Consider the following 24,487-nt stretch of genomic DNA (forward strand, 5'->3'; position numbering starts at 1 on the left):
ATCACCTGAGCACGGGAGTTTGAGACCAGCCTGGGCAACAAAGTGAGACCCCTGTCTCTACCAAAAAATCAAAACATTAGCTGGGCATGGTGGCACACACCAGTGGCCCCAGGTACATGGGAGGCTGAGGCAGGAGGATCACTTGAATCCGGGAGGTTGAGGCTGCAGTGAGCCATGATGGTGTCAGTCCACTCCAGCCTGGGCAACAGAGCGAAACCTTGTCGAAAGAAAGACGAGAGAGAGAGAGAGAGAAAGAAAGAAAGCGATCCCATCAACATGGTACCCGCTAACCACATGTGGTTATTGGGCACTGAAATGTGATTATATGATTGAGGAACTGAATTTTACATTTTATTTCCTTTTAATTAATTTAAGTTTAAATTGCCACATGTGGCTAGCTATATATAAGCATAACATAAATAATATAAATTATAAATGATACAATACAAACAACTATATGTTACTTATAAAATAAAATAATGTAAAAATTCTATTTAAAATAACATATCTAAGCCGGGTGCAGTGGCTCACACCTGTAATCCTAGCACTTTGGGAGGCCAAGGCAGGTGGATTACGTGAGGTCAGGAGTTCGAGACCAGCCTGGCCAACATGGTGACACCTGTCTCTACTAAAAATACAAAAATTAGCCGGGCGTGGTTGTGTGCGCCTGTAGTCCCAGCTACTTGGGAGGCTGAGGCAGGAGAATCACTTGAACCCAGGAGGTGGAGGTTACAGTGACCTGAGATTTGCACCACTGCACTCCAGCCTGGGTGACAGAGTGAGACTCTGTCTCAAAAAAAAATAAAAACAATTGGAAAAAAATTAAAATAATATAGCTAGGAACAACCTTGATGACAAAAATGTGTTACTAAGTCAAGAAATGTAAAATTCTACTAAAAGCTATAGAAAGTGACTGACGAGACATGTTTGTGGTAAGAAAGACTATAGTAAAGAACCGTTAACTCTTTTCAAATGGATGTGTGCGTAAGCAGCCCCTAGGTTTTATCTAAGAAAACTTATATAGGATAAAAGAGGTCTTGCATATTTGTGAAAAGTAGGGAACTAAGCAATGAATGATGTTGAAGCAAATGGGTTAGCTATTTGAGGAAAAGTCAGTTGGCTTTGAACCTTATACTATACACCAAAATTAATTTCAAATAAATAAAAAATTAAATCAACAAGTGGACTGAACTATACTTAGAAGCAAATGAGTTATGTCTATGGATTTGACACACGAAGCTATTGAATTCTTACTGAAAGGCAAAGAGAAGACTTTCAAAGTATTCCCATCACCTCTTCCACTACCAATCCCAGCTATTCAAGGTGTAATCCATAGACCAGCAGCATCAACATTATCTTGGAGCTCAACAGAAATACAGAATTTCAGAGCCCACCTCAGACCTGCTCAGTCAAAATCTGCATGTTAACAACATCCCTCAAGGAAATCGGGTGCACCCTGGAGTATGAGAAGCACTGACCAAAGGCACCAGGGACTCTGTTTCCAACTATGACCCTGGGGTCATGGGCTCCCCTCCACCTCTCTGTGTTTGACATGGCTGTAGTGAAGAGGGTAGGCAGGGCAATTCCTCACAGAGATGTAGAACTTGAACATATGGGCTGCAGGAAGCATTTAAAATGCACATCCGGCTGGGCGCGGTGGCTTTCGCCTATAATCCTAGCACTTTGGGAGGCTGGGGCAGGTGGATCGCCTGAGGTTAGGAGTTCAAGACCAGCCTGGCCAAAACGGTGAAACCCCATCTCTACTAAAAATACAAAAAATTAGCTGGGCGTGGTGGCGGGCATCTGTAATCCCGGCTACTCGGGAGGCTGAGGCAGGAAAATCGCTTGAATCCAGGAGGCGGAGGTTGCAGTGAGCTGAGATTGCACCATTGCACTCTAGCCTGAGCAACAAGAGCAAAACTCTGTCTCAAAAAAAAAAAAGAAAAGAAAAGAAAAAAAGCACATCCACGAAAATGACCTCAGCTCCAGTCTTGGCTGACCCCACTAGAGCTTCAACCTGCAACTGAGGGACTCATCACCAGGTGGTAGTGTTTCCTTATGAAGCTCTGGCTAGTAAATGTTTCAGGAATAGATTATGAAGTGCAATAGGAAAAATGTTTTTTGGAAATCAAAAATTGAAATCTTTATAAATTAGTCAAATACAGTTTTAAAGCTGTTATGTAATAAATTTGGAAATGTAAAAGGACTAGCTTTAAAGACACGCTTTCTAATGATATCTAATCCGTCAGTGGTGTGCTGCTATTTAACAATTGGCTGGGGTAGGGGAGAGCCTTGGTTTGTGGTGTTTGCTGATTTCCCTGTGTAAATGCTCCCACTGTGGCTGATTTCAGGTCACTGAACATGGAGTTGGGAAAAGGTGTGCACAGTTGGGCGTCGCAAGGAGGTAACAGCCAGCTCCGGGCCACTGCAGTAATGACAGTAAGTACCTGTAAAGTACCTCACAGTTTCTGAAGTTCTGTTATGTTCCCCATCTGATGCCATGTGTGTGCCTGATTTTGGGGGCTGCAAAAGATGACCATGATCTGAGCCTTGCAGGGAAAGGCTCATCTCTGCAGCTCCCATCCAGGATTTGCACAGCACAGATCTTGCCCTGGCTATCTTTTCCCCATCGACAGCAGAAGCAAGCAGCACTCACTGTGTCCCTGGGACCAGGCCGAATGCCCTCTACATATTACCACAATCTGTCCTCTCACCAGTTTCAAGAGGAGGCCATTTTGTCCCCTTTCTATAGAAGGGAGAGAAAAAAAAAAAAAAAGGCCATGAGGGAGGTAGGAATTGGCCAAGGTCATGCAGGCAGGAAGAAGCTGCACAGGTTTTCTGAGTCAATACAAGTCTCTCTAATTCCAAAATCAGATCCCTGCCAGGCGCCGTGGCTCACGCCTCTAATCCCAGCACTTTGGGAGGCCGAGGTGGGTGGGTCACCTGAGGTCAGGGGTTTGAGACCAGCCTGACCAACATGGTGAAAACCCGTCTCTACTAAAAATACTAAAATTAGCTGGGCATGGTGGCGGGCACCTGTAATCCTAGCTATTCAGGAGGCTGAGGCAGTAAAATCGCTTGAACCCAGGAGGCAGAGGTTGTAGTGAGCCAAGATTGCTCCAATGCACTCCAGCCTGGGCAACAAGAGCAAAACTCCGTCTTAAACAAACAAACAAAAATCAGATCTCTTATCCAATTCTCCCCAAAGTTCCACATTCTAAAAGTTACTAAGAAATGCTGTTAAACCACCTTCTTTACTGCAGGACTTCCCAGACCCTTTACAATTCTAACAAATATCACGGCTCTCCAAGAGAAAGACTGGGAATGCGGCATTTCCCAACATAGTTGCCTCTGAGATCTCCTTTCACTGGGTCTCCTGACCTAAGGAACACATTTTGGAGACTGTTGCACTGCTCCACAGTCCTCCAGGAATGACAAACTTCTAGGACTTGAAGGGGCCATACAGGTCACTGGGTCCAACACTCCACCCAGAGACAGGGAGCTCACACCCTTCCATCACGTCCCCATTGATCTTTGAACAGCAATCTCTATTTCTTCCAAATCTGGTGTTTTAGATCTCCTCTCAGGACCAGTGCACTGAAGAGAAAGGGACTGATGGTTCTGCAGCACCCACACCGTGCAGGCTCCTCTCGCTCCTCTAGCCCTCAGGACAGCAAACCCGTGCAATGTGCATCATCATACCCAGTGTCAGGTGAGGACTGTAGGCACAGAGAGATTTAGGCAACTTCCTCCAGGCCCCCTCTCAATTCTAACTCTTAACTGCCATGCGTCTTTGGCTCCCTTTGTAAGATGGAAGCATGGAGAGGAGGAATGACTAACTTACAGCCTTGGAAATGTAGAATCAGGAAAGCCTCACAAAGGGGATGAGTGGGAGGATGATGAGTGAGCTGCAGTTTGGCAGGTGGATAATAAGAGGAAAGGGCATGCTGGCTAAAGGGACAGCATGTGCAAAGGCCCTGGGGTGAGAAAGAGCAAGGCACTGTCAGGGCAGGAGCAGAAGGGGTGCAGTGAGGGCAAGCCAGCTGGAGTGGGGGGCCCAGCCATGCGGACTGCTGTAGACAGTGAGGGTAAGGCAGGACAGGAGGCCAGGGGATCTGAGAGGCTCAGCCTGGGCAAAAAGGGAGGCTGAGAATTGGGGAACGGGATCCTGAGGCTGTTAGAGCACCCAGCGTGGAGAGGGTAATCAGGAGTCCCTCATTCTGGTATAGCACTTTACAGTATGCCACCCCTTCCATGCACACATCCTCCTCTCCTGCAAACACCCCCCACACCCAAAACACCAGCATCCAGCACAGGGCCTGGCACTGACCTTCAGAACATTCTCATCCCCGAATCCGTGAGTGAACAAATACCTCCTTGCAGAAGGCCTAGAAGAAGGCAGGAAGGCCACCAGCCCAATCTTATGGGGGAAAGTGAGACTTCAGAAAGTTAACGACTAGCCCAAGTTGACAATCCGTAAGAAGGGGACAGGCCTTGAACTCAGACCTTTTGGCTCCAAGACTCAGAGCTCAGTTCACTGCCCTGCACAGGATGCTGGTCCCAGCATTGGGATTCAAGGTGAGGACTGACCTCAGGGTCAGCAGGAAGTGCTCTGCCAACAGAGGAGCCACCAGCCTGGCCAGCCGGGGACAGCCCGGGCGGCTGCTTTCAAGGGACAGAGTGCAGGAGGGGTTGGGCCTGGAGGAGTCCTCATACCCCTCCACACTGAAGATTCCAAGAGTCTGGTGGGGGGATTTTAGGGGTGGTTAACGGCCCCTGAGTTGGGGTCTGCAGAGCTGGGGAGACTTCGAGCCAGGCAGCAGCCAGCCAGTCAGAGGGAGACCCCTCCACTCCGCTGCCACCTCCTATCACCAACTGCACTATCCCCAAGACTGTTCCCTGGCCCTCAGAGAATGGCAGGCCCAGGGCAGCCCCCTGACCTTCCTGGTCCATCCTGGCCATATGCCCTGCCCTGCCCCAGGGCTTGCTCCAAACCAACAAACACCCGGGTTTTATCCGAGGAGAGTGGCCTGCAGGCCCACCTTACCTCATCTCACCTTCATCAACCAGGACACTTTCTGATTTTCATTTCTACACTTAGACCTCAGGGCTACACTAAGGCATGGTTTATTGTTCAGTCAGCTTCCTACCCGTGGACCTAATCACAAATATTCTGCAGTGGCTCTGTATCTTGGGACATGAAGCATGGTCTACACGGGGGAAGAGACGAGGTCTGCATCTCCACAGTCTGTACTGGAAGCTGTGTGCTTCCCCTTTGAAGCGTTTTCTTCTCTCACACAATGAGACAGCTGAACCAGCTCAGTGTTTCTGGAGGCATAGCCCACAAACCACTTACATCAGAAGTGTCACAGGAGAGTGTTGACATGCGGATCCCCAGGCCCCAACCCAGATCTATGAAATCAGAATCTCTGAAGTCAGCACCCAGGAATACGCACTTTAATTCATGCCCTGCCCCACCCACTCAGGTGACTCACAGGGACACTGCAGTTTGGAAACCAATGGAGTCCACGGTCACTGACCTTACGTTTGATTTCACTACATTTTCTTTTAGAGAAACATAGGGTATTTGCTTGGGGCCTGCTGTTTGTCCACTCCAATAACTTCCTCACTCAGGAAGTGAGGGAGACTTCATAGATGTTCCATAAGATAGTCACCTAGAGATAAGCCCAGGTTACTGGAGGAACTAAATATGTAGAATTCAAACCATTGGAATTCCTCTCAGGAAACAGGCTGAGGTGGGGTGGAGGGGCCAGAGGCGGGGAGCGTTATAGGGAAATCCTACCCACAGATGCATTTAGTTCATTGCAAGTTTCCAGCGGAGGGATTTAACAGGTTTAAAGCAGTTTTCTGTGAATCTTTGTCAAGGGAGTGTATGTACAAACAAACAGGGAGGGTTTTTTTAGTAAAAAGTTAATCGGCTTAAAGTGTGCAACTAAATAAGCAAAGCTTACATTAAAGTGACCCACAGAGAAAGGACCCCTAGAAAGAAAGTTCTAGGAAATACAATATGGCCTCTATGTTCTTTTGTAGTTCCACGCTATAAATATTCATGGGACGGTGTTAATGGGGTCTACAGCTCTATGCAACCACAATAGTTTTTTTGTTTATTCTCAGGACCATGAACTTTGAAACCATGACCCTAAATTTCAGGACTCTGCATTCAGGCGCGTTTGCAGAACAGGAGGGGAGAGGTTCGGGCTCTTGGAGGAGAGGAAACAGGCAAGATGTGAATCACGCCTCCTGGATCTTTTGGTTGAGATTAAAGGGTAGGGTCTGTTTAGTATGAGAAGCCTCCTGTCTCCAGGGTCCCCAGCTGCTCCTGCCTGGGGAGATGGCCTTCTCCAGGAATAGATGGCTCAGTTGCTCAAGCATACGGCAGAGAGGAGTGGAGAGAGGTAAATGTTTTAATGGGATCAAACAGATTTGGTGCAAGTTTTACATTGAAGACTTGGAAAACTTTAAAATTGAAGAATTTCTAAGACAGAGAATTTGAAAGTCATCTAAGCGATGTCCTTGTTTTCCATATGAGGAAACTGGGGTCCAAGAAGGTCAAATAACTTGCTTAAAATATTGCATCTAGAAGCCATGTCTGGGACTCCCAACCATGGGCTTTCCCTACACCAGAAAAGGCAAATAAGAGACAAGCATGTGCCTCCCCTTACCCACTCTTGCTCAGGACAGATATTCCTAATTGATCACAGCTCTCCTGTCCATTGAGCCTGGACACAGTCTCTGAATCCATCTCAACACAGTGCTACAGAGGGTCAACAGAAATGGACAGAAATGGTGCATGAGTTGAGACCTATTTGCCACCTATGCCCTACAGCATGCTGGTAACATTCATAATCCATTACCCATTTGTTCCAGCTAAGGGTTTTCCATTTTCTAACACTCCATGTTAAAGGTCAGTCAGGACCTAGGAGAGCGCCCTACACAGCTAGGTCCTCCACAGCCGCTCTGAAAGCTGACTGCTTCTCAAGAGAACACACAGCCCTGCCCTCTGCCTTGGCTGACATCATCCTACTTAACAGATGAGCCAAGAGGGTCTGGCTGGTACCTGGGCTGGCGACCACCTTGCTTAAAGCAGATACAGTCTCCTGCCTTGCCTCCTCATCTATATCATAATATGGTTGCATCAATACATTACAGAAATGTCACAGCTTGGCTTTCCCAGCAGGGCTCAGTTGAATCAACAAACACACCTGCTCAGCTAATTTCCAAAAAAGAAAAATTAGCCACAAGATTGGTTTGGGCAGGCAGGCCATATCTGCAAGGCTGTTTTAAGTTTTACAGCTCCAAATAGGTTTCATCTCACATGCCACCCCACTCAATGGGTGGTGTTTCTTTGAGCACTGTAAGGTGACTTCTTGGACCCATAGGAAAGAGGGCCATGATCAATTAGTAATATCTGCCATTAGCAGGAGGTGTGGAGTGGGGAGGGGGTTGCCTGTGCCACACATTTTCCATTCACAGATTACATTGTAAGGATACTAAAAATGGCCGGGTGCAGTGGTTCATGCCTGTAATCCCAGCACTTTGGGAGGCCAAGGCCGGTGGATCACTTGAGATCAGGAGTTTAAAACTAGCCTGGGAAACATAGCGAAACCCTGTCTCTACTAAAAAAAAAAAATACAAAAATTAGCCCGGCGTTGTGGTGCACGCCTGTAATCCCAGCTACTCGGAAAGCTGAGGCAGGAGAATTGCTTGAACCTGGGAGGCAGAGGTTGCAGTAAGCTAAGATCGCACTCCAGTCTGGGCAACAGAATGAGACTCTGTCTCAAAAAACAAAAACAAAACAAAACAACAGCAACAACAAAAAAATGCAGATACTAAAAATATTTCAGTCCAGGTAATAGCTGGGGCAAGGCCTGAACTACGACTAACGTTATACTTTGTACACTTATTCTTCACCCTCTACACTCTGCTCTGTGTCCAGGAAGCCTGCTTCTGTGGACGGCATCCTCCAGTTTCCCCTCAGGTTTCCTCCAGCTTCTGGTTGCTTTCAACCAGGAAGAGATCTTGGCAGACCCTAGGGAAGAGGAGAGAGGCTGTGCATTTCTTCCCTGCTAGATGCTACAGGTCTAGCCATAGACACATCCCTCCGCAACTTCCCCTCCTACCCAGTTCCAGCTCCAGTAGCACTGCTCCCGCCCCTGCCCCTCACCACAGGGATAATGGGCTCATCTCTGTGTGTCTCACCTCTCCTGTTTGTTCCCTTAACCCTGCATCTCTAATTGGCCCCTTCGTGAAGGTCTCTTCATCTGAAACATCCGGGATAAATTCTGTTTCCTGCTGGGACTCTGACTTATAGAGCTTTGCTAAGAAAATCTTTCCATTATTTCCATAGCCAAATAGGAAGATGGGATTCTGGCTGGTAATAGGGATGACTACTTTGGCCTATGCCAACACCTTTCACTGCTTAATTGGGCAGAATATGACTTACTGCTATCTCATGCCTGCTGCGTTCCCACAGCATGAGCTCACACGGGTTCCATTAGGTAATGGAGAGAGGATGCAGTTTAGGTCCTAATAACCCAAAGCTTCTTGGGCTCTAATTTTACATCTTATGTGCTTGATTTGAGGACCAGGCACATCTCATAAGCCCTAATATCTTCACTGTGAAATGATCTTTTGCAGAGCCATAAGTTGCAATTTAATTATGCAGGACTCATTCTGAAGACAATGGCCATGGGAGACCCTAAGTCGCAGAGGATGGAAAGACACGCTAGGCAGAGAGGGAAGGAGGACTGGGATCCACCTACGGCCATGCCAACAGCTATTCAGATGGCCTTGGACAAGTTACTGCCCCTCCCAGGCCTTCAGGGTTCTCACGGGAAACATTAAAAGCTTAGAATAAATAATCCTTAAGATTCCTTCCAGCTTTAACATTCTAGAAGATTTGACTCAAAGATCTTGCTTGGTGTAGCTGGGTAACTTTCAGTCATGGTAGTGGGCCTGTTGCCATTTTGACTACATTTTCCTCATAAAGGTCCAGCCAGTTTCGCTTATTGTGGCAGAGATTGCTCATTGTCCACCAATACTTCTCTCCCTTCTTCCATTTTAAGAGAAACCCTGATTTTTAGCTCCAGGTCCTCCAAAATAAAGCTTTTCCAGACTCCCAAATAGCTGTCTGTGGCCAAGTGACTAAGTTCTGTCCAATGAGATGAAGCGCAAGTGACAAATGGCAGCTCCCAAGAAGCTGGTTCTCACACATTCTTTGTCTCTTTTACTTTTCCACCCCTTCCATATCCAAACCATACCCCTGATGATTTGAGCTCTGCATACCGTCTTGACCATGAGGACAAGGACCTCAACTGAGGGAGAGTGGAGTAGCAGACTGGAAGGAGCTTGAATCTTAGATCTTGAAGGACTTCCTGAAGCAGAACTGCCATATCAGCCCAGAATGGAGACCTCCAGATTTTGATGTGAGAAAAAAATAGACTTCTAGCTTGTTTAAGCCAATGTCCAAGATACCAATATATTGCCTCTTGGCTCCAAATCTATCCTTCTTTGTCTTGCTTTGTGACACTGGAACTGGACCCTGTAAACATTGCTCCTTCACCACTTGACACCATGTTAGGCTTTATCAGTAAAAGACACTGGAAGGATACTGCAAATAGAAGAGGGGATTGCTCTTCCTGGTTCCAGTGGTCTCACCTTGCACCCAAGGGAAGGGCTGCCAGCAGTGTTCAGGAAAACCACTGGCACCAACCCTCCAGAGTTTTGCCAGTTTCCACTGGGTAATTCCCTGCTGGTCAGTATCTCAGTGAACTCCCCAATTCCAGTGGGCCATAGCCGCTCTCTCTTAAGAAGTCAGAATTTCAGCCCGGGATGCGTGGAGGTGGGGGTGGCTTCCTCCTTCCCTAGTAGTTGCTCCTTGCATCTGCTATTTTTGTTTTCTTTAGTGTTCCCTTTACGTCTTTTGGTAGTCAATCCCCTTTTCCTAGTTGATAATTATATTACATTTTCTAATTACTGTTCAAATTACTGGTGTGGTTTCAGTCTCCTAACTGGACCCTGATGGACACAGCAAATTAACTTGGGTCTGTTACTAGCAATTTAACTTAATCTGAACTGATACAACCATACAAACATCTCTATGGGAAAGTCAATGATATGGTGCAGAATAAGCCCTCTGCTTTTTAAAAATCCTCTCTCCAAAAATTTGTTTGTGGCAAATATGACAGAAAAATAATGAAAGTCCCTAATTTAGTAGGAAAAGGGTTCCCACTAAATGTTTTTTAAAATTCTCTAATTAGAAAAATGAGCAGGAACAGAAGAAAAGGTGCATGAATAGGAATCGCAATTAGCAGAAGAAATACAATCAAAAACGTATTTTAAAAGGGTCAAAATTACTGAAAAAAATACAAATTACAATACAAGTGCAAGTTGAAGAAATAGAAAAATACTTTTCTCCAACCAGCAACGTTTTTTTAAAACTAGAATATAAACTATTAATCCTAATGGGAGTGTAAAGGAATAAAAAACTTTTAGCTGGGTACGATGCCTCACACCTGTAATCCCAGCACTTTGGGAGGCTGAAGTAGGTAGGTCACTTGAGCCCAGGAGTTTGAGACCAGCCTGGCCAACATGATTAAAAAAAAGAAAAAGAAAAAAAAATCTCTATCAAAAAAAAAAAAAATACAAAAATTAGCCCGGTGTTGTGGTGCACACCTATAGTCCCAGCTACTCAGTAGGCCGAGGTGGGAGGATCACTTGAGCCCTAGAGTTCAAGGCTGCAGTGAGCTGTGATTGCGCCACTGCACTTTAGCCTGGGTGACAGTGAGACCCTGTCTCAAAACACAAAAACAAAAAACAAAAAAAACTTTTGAAGGGTTGTTTGAAAAGGAGAATCAGAAGGCCTAAACGCATTGGTACTTTTGACCCAGCAATTCTACTTCTAGAAATTTATTCTAAAGAGATAATTCACGATGTATATAAACATCTAGCTACAGAGATGATTCCAGCATCATTGTTTATAAAAGCAAAACAAAAAGATTGAGGCCAGGTGCAGTGGTTCATGCCTGTAATCCCAGCACATTGGGAGGCCAAGGCGGGCGGATCACCTGAGGTCAGGAGTTCGGGACCAGCCTAGGCAAAATGGCGAAACCCTGTCTCTACGACACATACAAAAATTAGGTGGTGCATGTGCCTATAGTCCCAGGTACTCAGGAGGTTAAGTGGGAGGATCACCTGAGCCCGGGAGGCGGAGGCTGCAGTGAGTAGTAGTTGTGCCATTGCACTCCAGTCTGGGTGACAAAGCAAGATAAGGAAGGAAGGAAGGGAGGGAGGGAGGAAGGAAGGGAGGGAGGGAGGAAGGAAGGAAGGGAGGGAGGGAGGCAGGGAGGGAGGGGAAAGATTGAGAAAAAAATCTGTATGTCCAACAATAGGAGATTGCTTAAATAAATTATGGTGCATCTATACAACAGTGTATAAAACAACTTAAATTGGTTTTGTATAAGAATGTTTATTACATAAGCATCTTTATTGTCATAGAGAGAGGTTCATGGTACTAATAAGCATCTTTATTGTCATAGAGAGAGGTTCATGGTACTAAGTGAAATTCAAACAGAAGCAGGTTCAAGCCAGTAGGTACAGCATTTTCAGGAGAAGAAAAATGTTACAAACATGCCTAGAAAAGGTGTGGGAATATCATACAACAGAATGTTCACAACAATTACTTCTAGGCAATGGGATTACTGGACATTTTTACTTCTACTTGCTGTATACATTTTCTAAATGTTTTCCAGTGGATGGGAATTAGCTGTGTAGTTAAGGAAAACATTTCATGTTAAACCATTATCTCCCTTTCCACCACCTCAAGGGCACCCCAGTGCCTGCTGAATATGTTTGAGTGAACTCATACATGTTTCAACCACGACCTTGGGGTACATCTCAGCTCAGGACCCCTCCCACCCACAGAGCCACTATCTCTTCCCACCTTCCCTCCCTTCCCATTCTCAAGGCCATAGCCTGCATCCTCATGCTCCAGGACTCGAACTCTGAGAGGTCCTCCTGCTTCCTGCTTCTACAGATCCTAAGCATCGCAGGTCTTCACTGTAACAGTCCTCTGCTGAGAAACCATCAATAGCTCCCCATTTCCTTAGGGATATGTTTCAAATGTTTCAGCTTGACTTCCACTGTTCCAAGCTTATTTCAATCCTGTCATTACCATTCTGCAAAGTAAACCAGAGTAAATCTCCAACTCCAGACACATCACAAACATTCCTCACCTTTGCTGACACTGTTCATTCTACCTGAAATACCTTCTCTTGCATCCTAGCGTCTGCAAATCCAAGGCATCCTTCCAGACCCACCTCAGAGCTTACCAACTCCCTCACCAGGAAGTCTTCCTTGAGTTGACTGCTACCCTTTCTGAATCCCTCTGGTATCTCATTGACTGAGTTTTCCATTTGACAAATACCGGTTGGGCACCCACCATGTGCTGGCACTATGCTCGTGACTGTGAAGCAAAATCAGTCTCGTTTATACTCCTTGGAGCTCACTGTCCAATGCAGAGACAGTCATTGAACAATAATACTCACATCAGTAATAGACCCAGTTATAGATTGTAAAGAGTGCTTTTCAGAAAAACAAAGGCGATGAGAAACTTGAAAGGGGACCTGATTGAGACTGGGGACTGGGAAGGCCTCATGGGGGAAATGACATGTAAGCTGAGTCCTGGAGGATGGGTCAGAGTTGACCACATATAGAGTCCAGAGACATTTCCAGGCAGGAAGAAGAACCGATGTGAGCTGGAGCCTGGCAGGTAAGGGGAGGGAGGCTGAATCACAGGGACAAGCAATGACCAGAGCACCCCGGGGCCTGCTGATTGCTCTTATCCCAAGTGCAATGGGGTGACATTAAAGGATCCTAAGCAGGTCTGATCTTGCAAACATGATCACACATGAGTTTGAGAAAGATCACTCTGCAATGTGGAAAACAGATTTTGGGAGGCAAGAGTAGCGTCAAGGAGACCAGTTCAGCCACTACTGCAGCAGCCCAAGTGTGAACTTGGACCAGTGGCAGTGGGGATGGAGAGAAGTGGACGGGCTCAATTTGGAAACAGAATTGACAGCACTTGTGTTGGGCGGGGTGAGAAGAAGAGGGAAGTCAGGTGTCCAGGTAGCAACTGGGTTTCTGGTTTAGGGACCTGGGTGGACTCTGGTACCAGTGTGATATCTGCACCCATGAGGCCCAGTCCTTAGTGAGCCAAGGAGGACAGGACAGGAAACCAGCCCTGACTCCACAGGGAGGAGAGGCGACCCTGTGACCTGAAAAAGAGTTAAGAAGGAAGGTAGCTTGAGGCTGTTGCTGTGGGAAGCCAGCTCACAGGACTCACATCGACTCCAGGCCAGTAACCTGGGTGGGAGGCAGGGAAAGAGGCTGGGTGCAAATTGCAGGATGAGACAGAAGATAAGTGGCCCAGCTGGCAGAGCAGGCAAAGACTCAGGGCTGAACATCTCCACTCAAGTGCTCATGCGGGTGAGCTTGAGAATATTTATTGGTAATTGGCAGAAGTGGTTAGAGGTGGCGTGATCGCAGATAGGTCTGTAACCAATCAGCAGGAAAGCTCTGTTCCTGTTGCTATGTTTGCATCCAGGCAGAACCGTATTATGAGCAGGCTGAGAGGGTACCATGAGAAACCTGCTTCTACACATTTGGTTTATGTGTCATCCTCTCCCTGCTTCATGGGTGAGAGCAAGTGAGCTGTGGTGCAATAAATTATCACTTGCCACATGCTATGTATCCCAGGAGAACTCTTAGCAGCCCTGAGAGGGAGAGATTAGCATTCACAGGCCAGTGAGGTTGTTACTTATAAGGAAATTCTAAAATAGGGAATAATACTATGAGTAATAATAATAATAGCAAGCAGAAGAGCCAACAGTTAATGACTGCTTGCTAAATACTTCGTGTTCACTGCCTCATTTAATCCTCAAACAAGATTATATGATGGGTTTCAATATCGTTATTTTCCAAATGAGGAAACTGAGGCTCAAAGAGATTAAGAGACTGGGTCAAAACTACACAGGAAATAAGGGGGGCAGAGGCAGGTTTAAAGCCATGGGCTGCGTGATACCAAAAAGAATCTCTACAACAGGATGCTCACTGCTTCTGCTCTTTATCAGCCAAGCCTCCTTGGGAAAGATTGGCCATCGAAGTCTTCTCCCTGTGGAGGTGAGGAGAGTGGTTGGACCCATCACCCTCAACTGACCTGACACCCATGCACCGACCCTGGGCCTTCTGGAAGAGGGGTAGAGGAACAGAGACGGGATAAGTGCATTTTGACACCTGGTATTATTCATTTATTCTTCCCTATGCTTTAGGACAGAGTGCTTGGAAAGCCAGAATTCTCTCGTCCTTGTCAGATTCCTAGACAAGGATAAAGAAAAACATAGGGAGACGGTCATGGGCTTTGGTGCTCAGGGAACATATACACAAATGTGACCTTCAGACTGGGCAGCATGGAGAAGCTCGTTCACTGGGGGTGGAGGCAGCCAGGCAAAGCTGGAGGCCCCAGGGTTGAAGAGGTCACGTGGCGTAGAGGGGAGAACAGGGATTAGAGGTCTCAATGTCGTGTGCAGGTCTTAGCCCAGGCTCTCCCCTGTGCAAGCAACCTGACCATGGCCTGTAACGCCCCTGAGATCATGTGAGCCCAGGCCATCTCCTGCAAGTGCTCCCATCAACTCCTAGGGGTTGGGAGAAGCCACCAGCTGAATGGAGGCTCAGGCCCAAAGCCACTTATATGTCTCCAAATAGCCAGGGGCTGGTTTCTTCGGTAGGGCTCAGACATCTGGTTGGCTTGCAGGGAACCAAATGCCTTAGCCTAATGCCATCCTCAGTGAGGCCACTGAGATTCATGGAAGATTTAAGTTTTAGGTCAAAGTCTCTGGGTACAGCCGGGCATGGTAGCTCAGGCCTGTAATCACAGCACTTTGGGTGGCTGAGGTGGGCAGATCACTTGAGGCCAGGAGTTCAAAACCAGCCTGGCTGATATGGCGAAACTCCATCTCTACTAAAAATACAAAAATTACCCTGATGTGGTGGTGCCTGCCTGTAATCCCAGCTACTCAGGAGGCTGAGGCACAGGAATCACTTGAACCCAGGAGGCAGCGGTTGCAGTGAGCTGGGATCCCACCACTGCACACACACAAAAAGTCTCTGAGTATAGATGAGCTATCAGAATTGGCACCATCAGAAAACATAAATCCCTTAAAATCCCATAAATCCCTTAAAAATCACCAGGCTTTGTGTACTAGTCCATTCTCACACTACTGTAAAGATACTGCCTGAGGGCCAGGAGCAGTGGCTCACACCTGTAATCCCAGCACTTTGGGAGGCCGAAGTGAGCAGATCACGAGGTCAGGAGATTGAGACCATCCTGGCTAACACGTTTCACCACGTCATCTCTACTAAAAATACAAAAAATTAGCCAGGCGTGGTGGCGGGCGCCTGTAGTGCCAGCTACTCGGGAGGCTGAGGCAGGAGAATGGCGTGAACCCGGGAGGCAGAGCGTGCAGTGAGCCGAGATCGCACCGCTGCACTCCAGCCTGGGTGACAGAGCGAGACTCCGTCTCAAAAAATAAATAAATAAATAAATAAATAAATAAATAAAAGATACTACCTGTGACTGGGTAATTTATAAGCAAAAGAGGCTTAATTGACTCGCAGTTCTGCATGGATGGAGAAGCCTCAGGAAACTTACAATCATGGTGGAAGGTAAAGGGGAAGCAGGCACATCCTACATGGGAACAGGAGAGAGAGAGTGCACAGAGGAAACAGCCACTTTTAAACCATCAGGTCTTGTGAGAACTTGCTCACTATCACGAGAACAGCATGAAGGAAACCACCCCCATGATGCAATCACCTCCCACCAGGTCTCTCCCTTGACACGTGGGGATTACAATTCCAGATGAGGTTTAGGTGGGGACACAAAGCCAGATCACTTTGGTTGTTCAGATATTTAGTTTCCTGCCACTTGGAAACCTTGCTGGATTTCTGTGGGATGACAATAATTTTAAAAATAGTATTTACTGGATGCTTACCATGTTCAGACATGATTCTAAGTGCTTTCTCTGTATTAATCACTAAATCCTCATAATAACCCTATGTGGGTAGATATTAGTAACCACATTCATAGATAAGGACAGTGTCCCAGCAAGCCTAAGCAGGTTTGCCTACAGCCGTGGAGTGGTAGAGCCAGTATTTGAACCCAGGAAATTTGCCTCTAGCACCTGCTGCTTTGCCCGCAGGCTGTCTCAGAAGTATGGAAAGCAGTGCTGTTCATACAATTCAGTTCACTCCACACACTTGTTAGGGTATAACAAGTTCTTCAAGGGCCACATAACTCTAGCACTGTATATTTCATATTTATTGAGTGCTTCTGTTTTCTAGGCATGGTACCAAGTGCCTTCATATACAAGCCTGTTAATCAGAGTTTCTATTAACGGCATGATACACAAACGGACACTGAGGCTTTGAAGGCTGAGGGACTTGCTCCAGGTCTCACCGTTAGAAAGTGACAGAGCTGAGGCTGGGCGCGGTGGCTTGTGCCTGTAATCCTAACACTTTGGGAGGCTGAGGCGGGTGGATCACGAGGTCAGGAGTTTGAGACCAGCCTAGCCAACCTGGGGAAACCCTGTCTCTACTAAAAATACAAAAATTAGCCGGGCATGGTGGCGGGCGTCTGTAATCCCAGCTACTCGGGAGGCTGAGGCAGGACAATCAATTGAATCCAGGAAGTGGAGGTTGTAGCGAGCTGAGATCGTGCCACTGCACTCAGGCCTGGATGACAGAGCGAGACCCCATCTCAAAAAAAAAAAAAAAAAAAAAGAGAAAAAAAAAAGGAAAGTGACAAAGCTGAGAAGAAAAACCTAAGTCAGCCCAATTCCAAAGCATGGGTACAGAACCACAACATGTCAGCAAGGTCTTTGTTCTCCACAGTCTGGGGAGGGGCCAGGTGCTCAAACAACCATAGTCCAGGCTGGGGATTGCCCTGAGAATGGCTGGAGAAGCAGTGGTCAGCTGGATGGCCAGAGCTGAGGTGCTGCTGCAGGAGATGCCCTGCTGACCTGTCTATAATCAGCTTCCATCTAGGAGCCTCTTCTGCTGAGCAGGCTGAGCCTAGCGCTGGGTAGGAGGCTCCCCAAGGGCAGGGTTGAGTCTAACCAGCACTTAGACCCTCAGCACCCATGCCAGGCCCACATGCCAGGTGCACTGCATATCTGGGGCTGTGTGGATGGCTCGGTGGCATCATGCCTGTCCCCACTCCTCTCCTCTCACTGTGTGGGACAGCAGAGGAAAGGATGCTCTCCCAACACACATGCCACCCTGAGGGAAGGGTGTGCTGCACTGATCACTACACTACTGGGCAGGAGAGAAAAGGAAAAAACAAGTTCCACTGATGTAAGACTTGGAGACCTACCTTTGATTATGTTGTTGTGGACTTTTCTGTCTACCAAATATGGGCTCTGTCCACAGAGGCATCAAAGGATGAGCAAGGTCAGGGAGAAAATCTAGGCCTGAAGCTCAGTTTCCTCATGTACAAAATGGCAGCCATCGCAGCTGCTTGTCTGCTCTGGGGGCTGTGCTGAGGGTCAGTGGGTAGTGTTCTTGCTGTCACTCAGCTCCCAGAGCAGCCCCCTCCAAGAGGGGCCTGATACATCTTCCTTCCTGGTCCCCCCTTTCCCAGACTCTGGCACCCCAGTGTGAGACCTGGCCACTATTGAGAACTCTAGGCTCTGCTTGGCATTGGATGGCCACACACTCCACACCTGCTTGGCTGAGCTGAATTCTCAGCTCGAGCAGCTGTGCCAGCCAGCCAACTGTTCCTCAGGGGCTAAGGCCATGAGCTGCCTCCCCCAGCTCTGCCCCTGGCCCTGCCCTCATCTGCATTTACTTAAAATCTTTATTGAGATATAACTCACATGCCATAAAATTCACCCTTCACTACTTTTGAGACTCTGTTTAACCACAATGATCAGGTCTGAAATTAAGAATCTCTAACCCTAACTATACTAGATGAAATAAATTATTCATTTATTGCAAAAATTCAATTTCCTCTACAGCATTTCAACAAAAGAGTTCAAGAAGTGCTGTGAGCACCTGCTCTGTACTCTGATAATGTATATATCATTATATACTTGCCTTGTGCCAGATACTGTGCTCAGCACTTGACAAACATTGTATTATTTAATCCTTATAGCAATCCTGAAAAGTGGATATTACTAGTTCTTTTTTTCCCTGAGGCTCAGGGAAGTTGAGTAACATACTCAAGGTCACACAGCCTTGCCTAGGGGGCAGATTTGGAATCTAGGTCTGGCCTGCATCAGAGCCTGTGCTCTTAACTGACTCACACCCTGCCCCATTGCATGGTGGTGTGTGAAATTGTGTAGAGAAGGTGGACTAGATTCTGCTCCTGTATCATCTGGAGAAACAAAAAAGACAAACATTTAACTCCAGTATTGCCCTGAAATATTTTAATTCCATCAAATCAGCACCTGCCCATCAGCAAGGACATCATAACAAGTTAGAATGAAAATAAAGATGTAAAAATATCAGCCACCCTTACCTAGGTGTGGCCCATGGTGTGGGAGTCTGATGGGGGGCAGGTGGAGTACCAGAGAGATGGCAGCTCACATTCTGGGGATGGGTCATGCCAGGGAGACAAGCTTCCAGGAGGCACCATGTGAGCCTCATCTCTGCTTAAAAACCAGGATGCCCGCCCTGCCATGAAGGTTGGCGACTCCAGAGGAGCACTGCCCAGGACTCTACAATCTTCCCAGTGCCACTCTGGGCACTTTTAGGAGTCCCTGGCACACTGGCCCAGGGCTGCTTCAGTTTCTAGGCTGACAGTAACATGAGGGCTGCTGGCAACAGCTGCCCCAGAGAGGGCTCTTGGTGAGCCCCAAAATGAAACCTGATTGGTAAGATGTCTTGGAGAGAATGGCAGAGTGAGGTGAAACACCAAATTCCAGGCAGAAGTAAAGTCTGAAGTGTGGGCTTACCCTCACTACTGGTTCCTGAGCCATAAGACACGAGGGACCACCCGCTATATTTATCCTATCCTAACATGGGACCCACAGCTGTGAAGAAGGCCCTGGTATTTACCAAGCCATCCACTGAAAAGTGAAGCTGGCTATCAGGCAGTTCCCTTAGATTTAATAAACCCAAAATGCTATACAGCATTTTCATATCATTTGAGCCTCATGTAGACAATTTTTGAGTCACATACCCTCAGCTCACCTCTGGGCAGTTCCATGCCTCTGCCACATGTCTCCCCACCTTTCTGCTTGAGAACTTTTTCTAAATCTGTAGAGCCCTCTATTCCTGGATATTCAGGGAAGTTAATGCCTCGGGGAATGTGGCAAGTCATCTTTTCCAAAACTGGCCGCAACGACATCTCTCATTTCATGTGCCCTTTTAACAACATGATATTGACATGCCTCCCACTGGAGAGGTGGGTCTGTGCTCTCCCACCTTGAATCTGGGAGGGCTTGTGGCCGTGATGGAAGTGATAATGTGTGACTCCGAGGCAAAGCCATCAAAGGTAACACAATTTCCATTTGGTTCTCTTGGGATGCTTGCACTTAGAATCCAGCTGCCATGCTTCGAGGACGCCCACATAGAGAGACCACATGGAGAAGCCACCTGTAAGTGTTCTGGCCAACAGGTCCCAGACAACAGACAGCCTCAACAGCCAGACACATGAGCGAATGAGCCTTCAGATAACTTCAGAACCCACTTGTTGAGTCACCCCAGCCTGTAAGTCTTCCTAGCTGAGGCTTAGCCATCATGGAACAAAGACAAGCCTCCCCTGCTGTGTCTTTTCTACATTCCTAATCAACAGAATCATGAACATAATAAAACAGAGGTTGTTCTACCCCACTGGTCTGGAATGCTTTCTTACACAGGAATAGAAACTAGAGCAAGGAGCAGACAGTGAAGGGCAGCAGGCTTTGGATAAATGCTGCAGCCTCCTATTCTCTGGGCAGATAATTTGGGAGGCATTCTGTAAGCTCCTCAAAGGAGCTCCCAGTGGGGTCAGGGGCCCATTGCCTAAAGCAGCTACCTTGATTCCACTCCCTTCATTGGATTTCCTTCCTCCCTGTCTCATTCCTCCTGCTCCCTCAACCCTGCTTCCTGGGATCACCTTCCACATGAACTATCTACACCAAAGTCCTTGTGTAAGGCTCTTCTTTCTGAAGAATCCAACTAAAACTGGCCTTGTCCGGGCGCGGTGGCTCACGCCTGTAATCCCAGCACTTTGGGAGGCCGAGGCGGGCAGATCACGAGGTCAGGAGATCGAGATCATCCGGGATAACACGGTGAAACCCCGTCTCTACTAAAAATACAAAAAAATAGCTGGGCGTAGTGGCAGGCGCCTGTAGTCCCAGCTACTCGGGAGGCTGAGGCAGGAGAATGGCGTGAACCCGGGAGGCAGAGTTTGCGTGAGCCGAGATCAGGCCACTGCACTCCAGCCTGGGCGACAGAGCGAGACTCCGTCTCAAAAAAGTAAATAAATAAATAAATAAGTAAATAAAACTGGCCTTTTGTCTACCCTGCAAGGCAAGCATTTTTGCTCCCACTCCCATTTTGTAGATGAGCAGACCGAGACATGGAAAGGTAAAATGACTTGCTCAAGGCCACACGGTGAGTAAGGGTGGGCAGGGTCAAGATAAGAACCTAGGTCTTCTGACTTGAAATCAGCTTAAAACTTGTGGGTGAGGATAGGCAGGCAGGCAGGAACAGTCCTCCCAAGCTTTGCTGTCAGAGGCATGGTGGTTGGAAGAATGCCTTGTGATTTACTGCCAGTTGAACCCTTAGCTGTATTGACAGTATCAGAAGAAAAACAACTGGCAATGCTATGGATGACCAGACAGAGAACACCCCCCAGAAGCCCCATGCCCCTCACCAGCCCCAGGCCAGGAGGGCTTCACAGACTAACTTCCACTCCCCCGTCATTTGATTTAAAAGTCATCCCTTTTTACAGCATCAAATAGATTGTCTATTAGCAAATTTAAATTTTCCAGCTTAAAACCTGCTTTAAGGTCAGCATGAAGATATTCTTTCCATCAGTTTCTAGAAAATCCATTTATAAAAAGTATCTAACTATATTTCAAGCACTGTTCTAAGTACTTTATCAGGAATCATCCCCATTTACAAATGAGGAAGCTAATGCCCAGAGAAATCAAGTGATTTGCCCAAGGATACACAGCTTGTAAGTGGCAGAGTAAATGGTAAAAATGGTATTAAAAATTGCAAAAGTAGTGAAATGGCAAAATTAGAAATGGTAAAATTACCAGTTTGTTCAGCTTCTGAGAGGTTGGGCTAGAACCAAAGATCATAGACTCACAGAACACTGGATAGGAAGCAGCCAGGGGGCTCACACTGAAGTGCCTGCAAGGTATGAAGTAGGCCCAGGGCAAGACGGTTGATGTGGACCAAGAGCACAAGCTCTCTGGACATGTCACTTTGTAATTCTAACAAGGCAGACATTTTCATTCTGCAGGTAAGGAACTGAGGCCCAGAGAGGAGGGGAATCGTCCAGGTAACACAGATCCTGAAAAGCCAGGAACAGATTCAAGACCCTCCCCTCTGCATTCTGAGTCCACAGTAGGAATGGAGACTCACACCAAGAAGGGACAGTGGGAGGTATTTTAGCTTTGCAGCCCTGAGGCAGGTCCTAAAAGGAGAGCTTCTGGCCAGAAGAGTCAGGGAGTTAGGATTTCACTGAGATAGAATGGGAGGCTGCCCCTAAAGGTTTGCCTTAAATATGCAACCAGGAAATGCAGTGTCCCCCTAGCCAAGAGGCAAGTCCTTTCTCTGAGACTTCAGTACACTGATGAACTGCTTGCTGGCCTTCCAGACAGCTGTTCTCCAGGTCAGGCAATTTCCAAGAGGATGGGCGGACTGAGATGTTACCTTTTCCCCCCAGGTTGTCCTTATCATCGCCCTCTTCTGGCCACTCTTAGCATCAGTGTAGCCCAGGGAGAGGCCAATGGGTTGGGAGAATTCAAGGAGTCTGAGGAGGGTGCCTGCAGCTGGCTGAAGCCACACTGGCCAGATCCTCTGCTTTCCAGCCCTGCCTGTGCATCCCATTCTGTCTGTGAAGAATCACAGAATATGCGTGCCCCTGGTTATCTTGCATTTTCTCTAAAATTACTGGGGAAAATGAGGCTGTAACAGGCAAGCCTGCCTCAGGGTTATCCTCCAAGGCTGAGACCGGGAGCTGGGATGCCTCTTTCACATCTGGATTCACAAGTGCCCAGACCAGCACCCAGCATACTGGAGATGCACAATACATTCCTGAGCAAATCAATCACTTCCCCACTCCAGGCCTCAGCGGCCCACACCTCCTCCCAGAGTCCCCAGGTCACACCCAGCAGGGTCTAGGATCTGACAAGTGTGGGAAGTGGTCCAGCCACTCCCTTTATCCCACACCTATTTTCCCAGCTTCAGTGGCCCTCTTTTCAGGGCCAGGTTGCCATTCCAATAGTGCTCTGGAGCCTCTTCTCCCTGGCCTTGAATTAGGTCCCATGAGGAACTCATGGTACCTGGGCCAGGCATGCTACCTGCTGAGGTTTTCTCCAGTTGTCCAGGAACCAACTTCTCTGCCCACCTTCCTAACTCAGAAGCCCCAGGAGGTACAGCAGTAGGTGGATATTCTGTAGGAAACTTCCCTTACTAAGACCAGGCCCCTCAAGACTAGTTTGATCTTAAACCTTCACAAGATTCTCAAGTCTCACAAACTCCTCCTGCCTCCTAGTAACCTGGTCTTCCCCAGACTTTACCCAGTCCTGACCCTCCCAACCCCCAGCCTAGACCCGAGCCACTGCAGTGATAGAAACAATAAAAAATAACGACAATGCCATCATTTCACTTGCAGAGAATTTTCCCATAAATCACCTGAGTCCTCCTATAATTACTGCCACCAATTTAGAGATGAGGAACCTGGAACTGATAGAGGTTTCCAGGGCGTGAAGGGGCAACCACTGGCCCACAGGCCCCGCAGAGACCTGGCCGGCCACAGCCCCGGGAAGGAGCACCTGCCTGGCCGAGGGTGGAGGTCGCGCTCTTCCCTCCCCATTCTTCTCTGCCGACCGCCAAGTGAAACGGGGCCCCACAAAGCCAGAGATAAACACCACTACTCGCGGGACACTGGCCATGGGCCAGGAGCGTCTGTGCGAGCCTCTGAGCCCAGCATCTCCCTGGGAGAGTGAGCACCCCTCTGTCCGTGCTGGAACTGCCCCACACTCATCAGCTTGTTGGCCCTTCGGAGGCTAACGCTTCAACGACTCCAGCTCGGAAGCCGCTCCCCTCAGGACTCACGAGCCGGTCAGTGGCCCCGAGGAAGCGGGAGCTGCAGCGCCCGGGCGGCGATTGCGCCCGAAAGGCCCGTACGTCCCGGGGCGCCGCTTCCTGGAGGGATTAGAGCACCTGCCGGCTTCCATCTCCGCCCGCCCAGAGCGACCCTCAGGCCGGTACCGCTACAGGGAAGTTTCCGGCTATTCGAGTCTTGCTCATTCTCCCTCGGCGACCCCTTTCCTTTTGCCCGCTGTGACGCTTTTCTTTTTAAAATCTCCCAAGAGTAACCACGGATCTTGGGAAACTTTGCGCGAAACTTAAAAATGCTGTGAAATCGGAGCCAGGAACTCCATCTGAGCCTCGGAGCGCCGCGCCCAGCCCAGCTCTTCTGCTCCGGCCCGGAGCGTCCGGCGGTGGCCAGTGCTGCCCACTCGCTGTCAGGCGGCCCTGGCACCCACCCCGGCCCCTGGGCGCCCTCTCGGCCTCTGGCACCCGCTCTGATTCGCTTTGGGAACGCGCCAGCTGTCGCCCCCCGGTGCGCACCGCAAACCTGGGGCCGGGACGTCCCAGCCTCGGAGTGGTTTTTAAGCAATTCCTCGGAGGCATTGTCTTCCCGGGGAGCCGGGGATCTCAGGGGAGGGGAGAGGAGACCCGCCCCATAGACGGTAGCGCAGGCTTGCCCACCACCTCATTTGCATTTCAAAGGCAAACTTCTGAGGGACTTCCCCGGCGGCGGCACCTACCGGCTTTGCAAGGGTCGTGGTAATGCTCCAGCTGCTGCTCCGTGCCCTCCTCGCCGTCCAGCTCTGAGTAGTCTGCGGTGGCGTCCGGGCGCTCCCCGAGTCCCCCGGCGCCGCGAGGCAGCGGCAGCAGCAGCAGCAGTGACACCAGGGCCTCAAGTGCAGTCGCCCGGGGCATGGTGGCGCGGGGCCGGCTGGGGCAGAGGGAGTTGGGTGCACGAAAGCTCAGCTCGGCCGAAAGACGGCGCACACTGGGTCGGTCGGCTCCGGCCGGGACTCGGTGGTTACACAGGGCTGCTGGGCATGGCTCGGGCGCGGAGCAAGCGGAGCGCGGCGCCCCGTGTCTTCGTCGAGGCAACCGGGAAGCAGCCGCTCAGAGCTACTTGCCCGGCGGCCGAGGCTGCGGCGGCTGCGAGTGG

At 48.5% G+C, this 24,487-nt stretch overlaps 1 protein-coding gene across 1 annotated transcript in view; it reads right to left on the reverse strand.

The window, feature by feature from the left end:
• TLL2 (tolloid like 2) overlaps window positions 1-24,487 on the reverse strand; it is a 150,515-nt gene extending 126,028 nt beyond the window's left edge. The window contains exon 1 of the mRNA XM_031015399.3: window positions 24,072-24,487. Coding sequence (XP_030871259.3) covers window positions 24,072-24,246 — 175 coding nt within the window. The 5' untranslated portion in view covers window positions 24,247-24,487. The remainder of the gene's footprint in view (window positions 1-24,071) is intronic.

This window comes from Gorilla gorilla, chromosome 8 (genome assembly GCF_029281585.2).
Source record: "Gorilla gorilla gorilla isolate KB3781 chromosome 8, NHGRI_mGorGor1-v2.1_pri, whole genome shotgun sequence".
Taxonomy (NCBI): domain Eukaryota; kingdom Metazoa; phylum Chordata; class Mammalia; order Primates; family Hominidae; genus Gorilla; species Gorilla gorilla.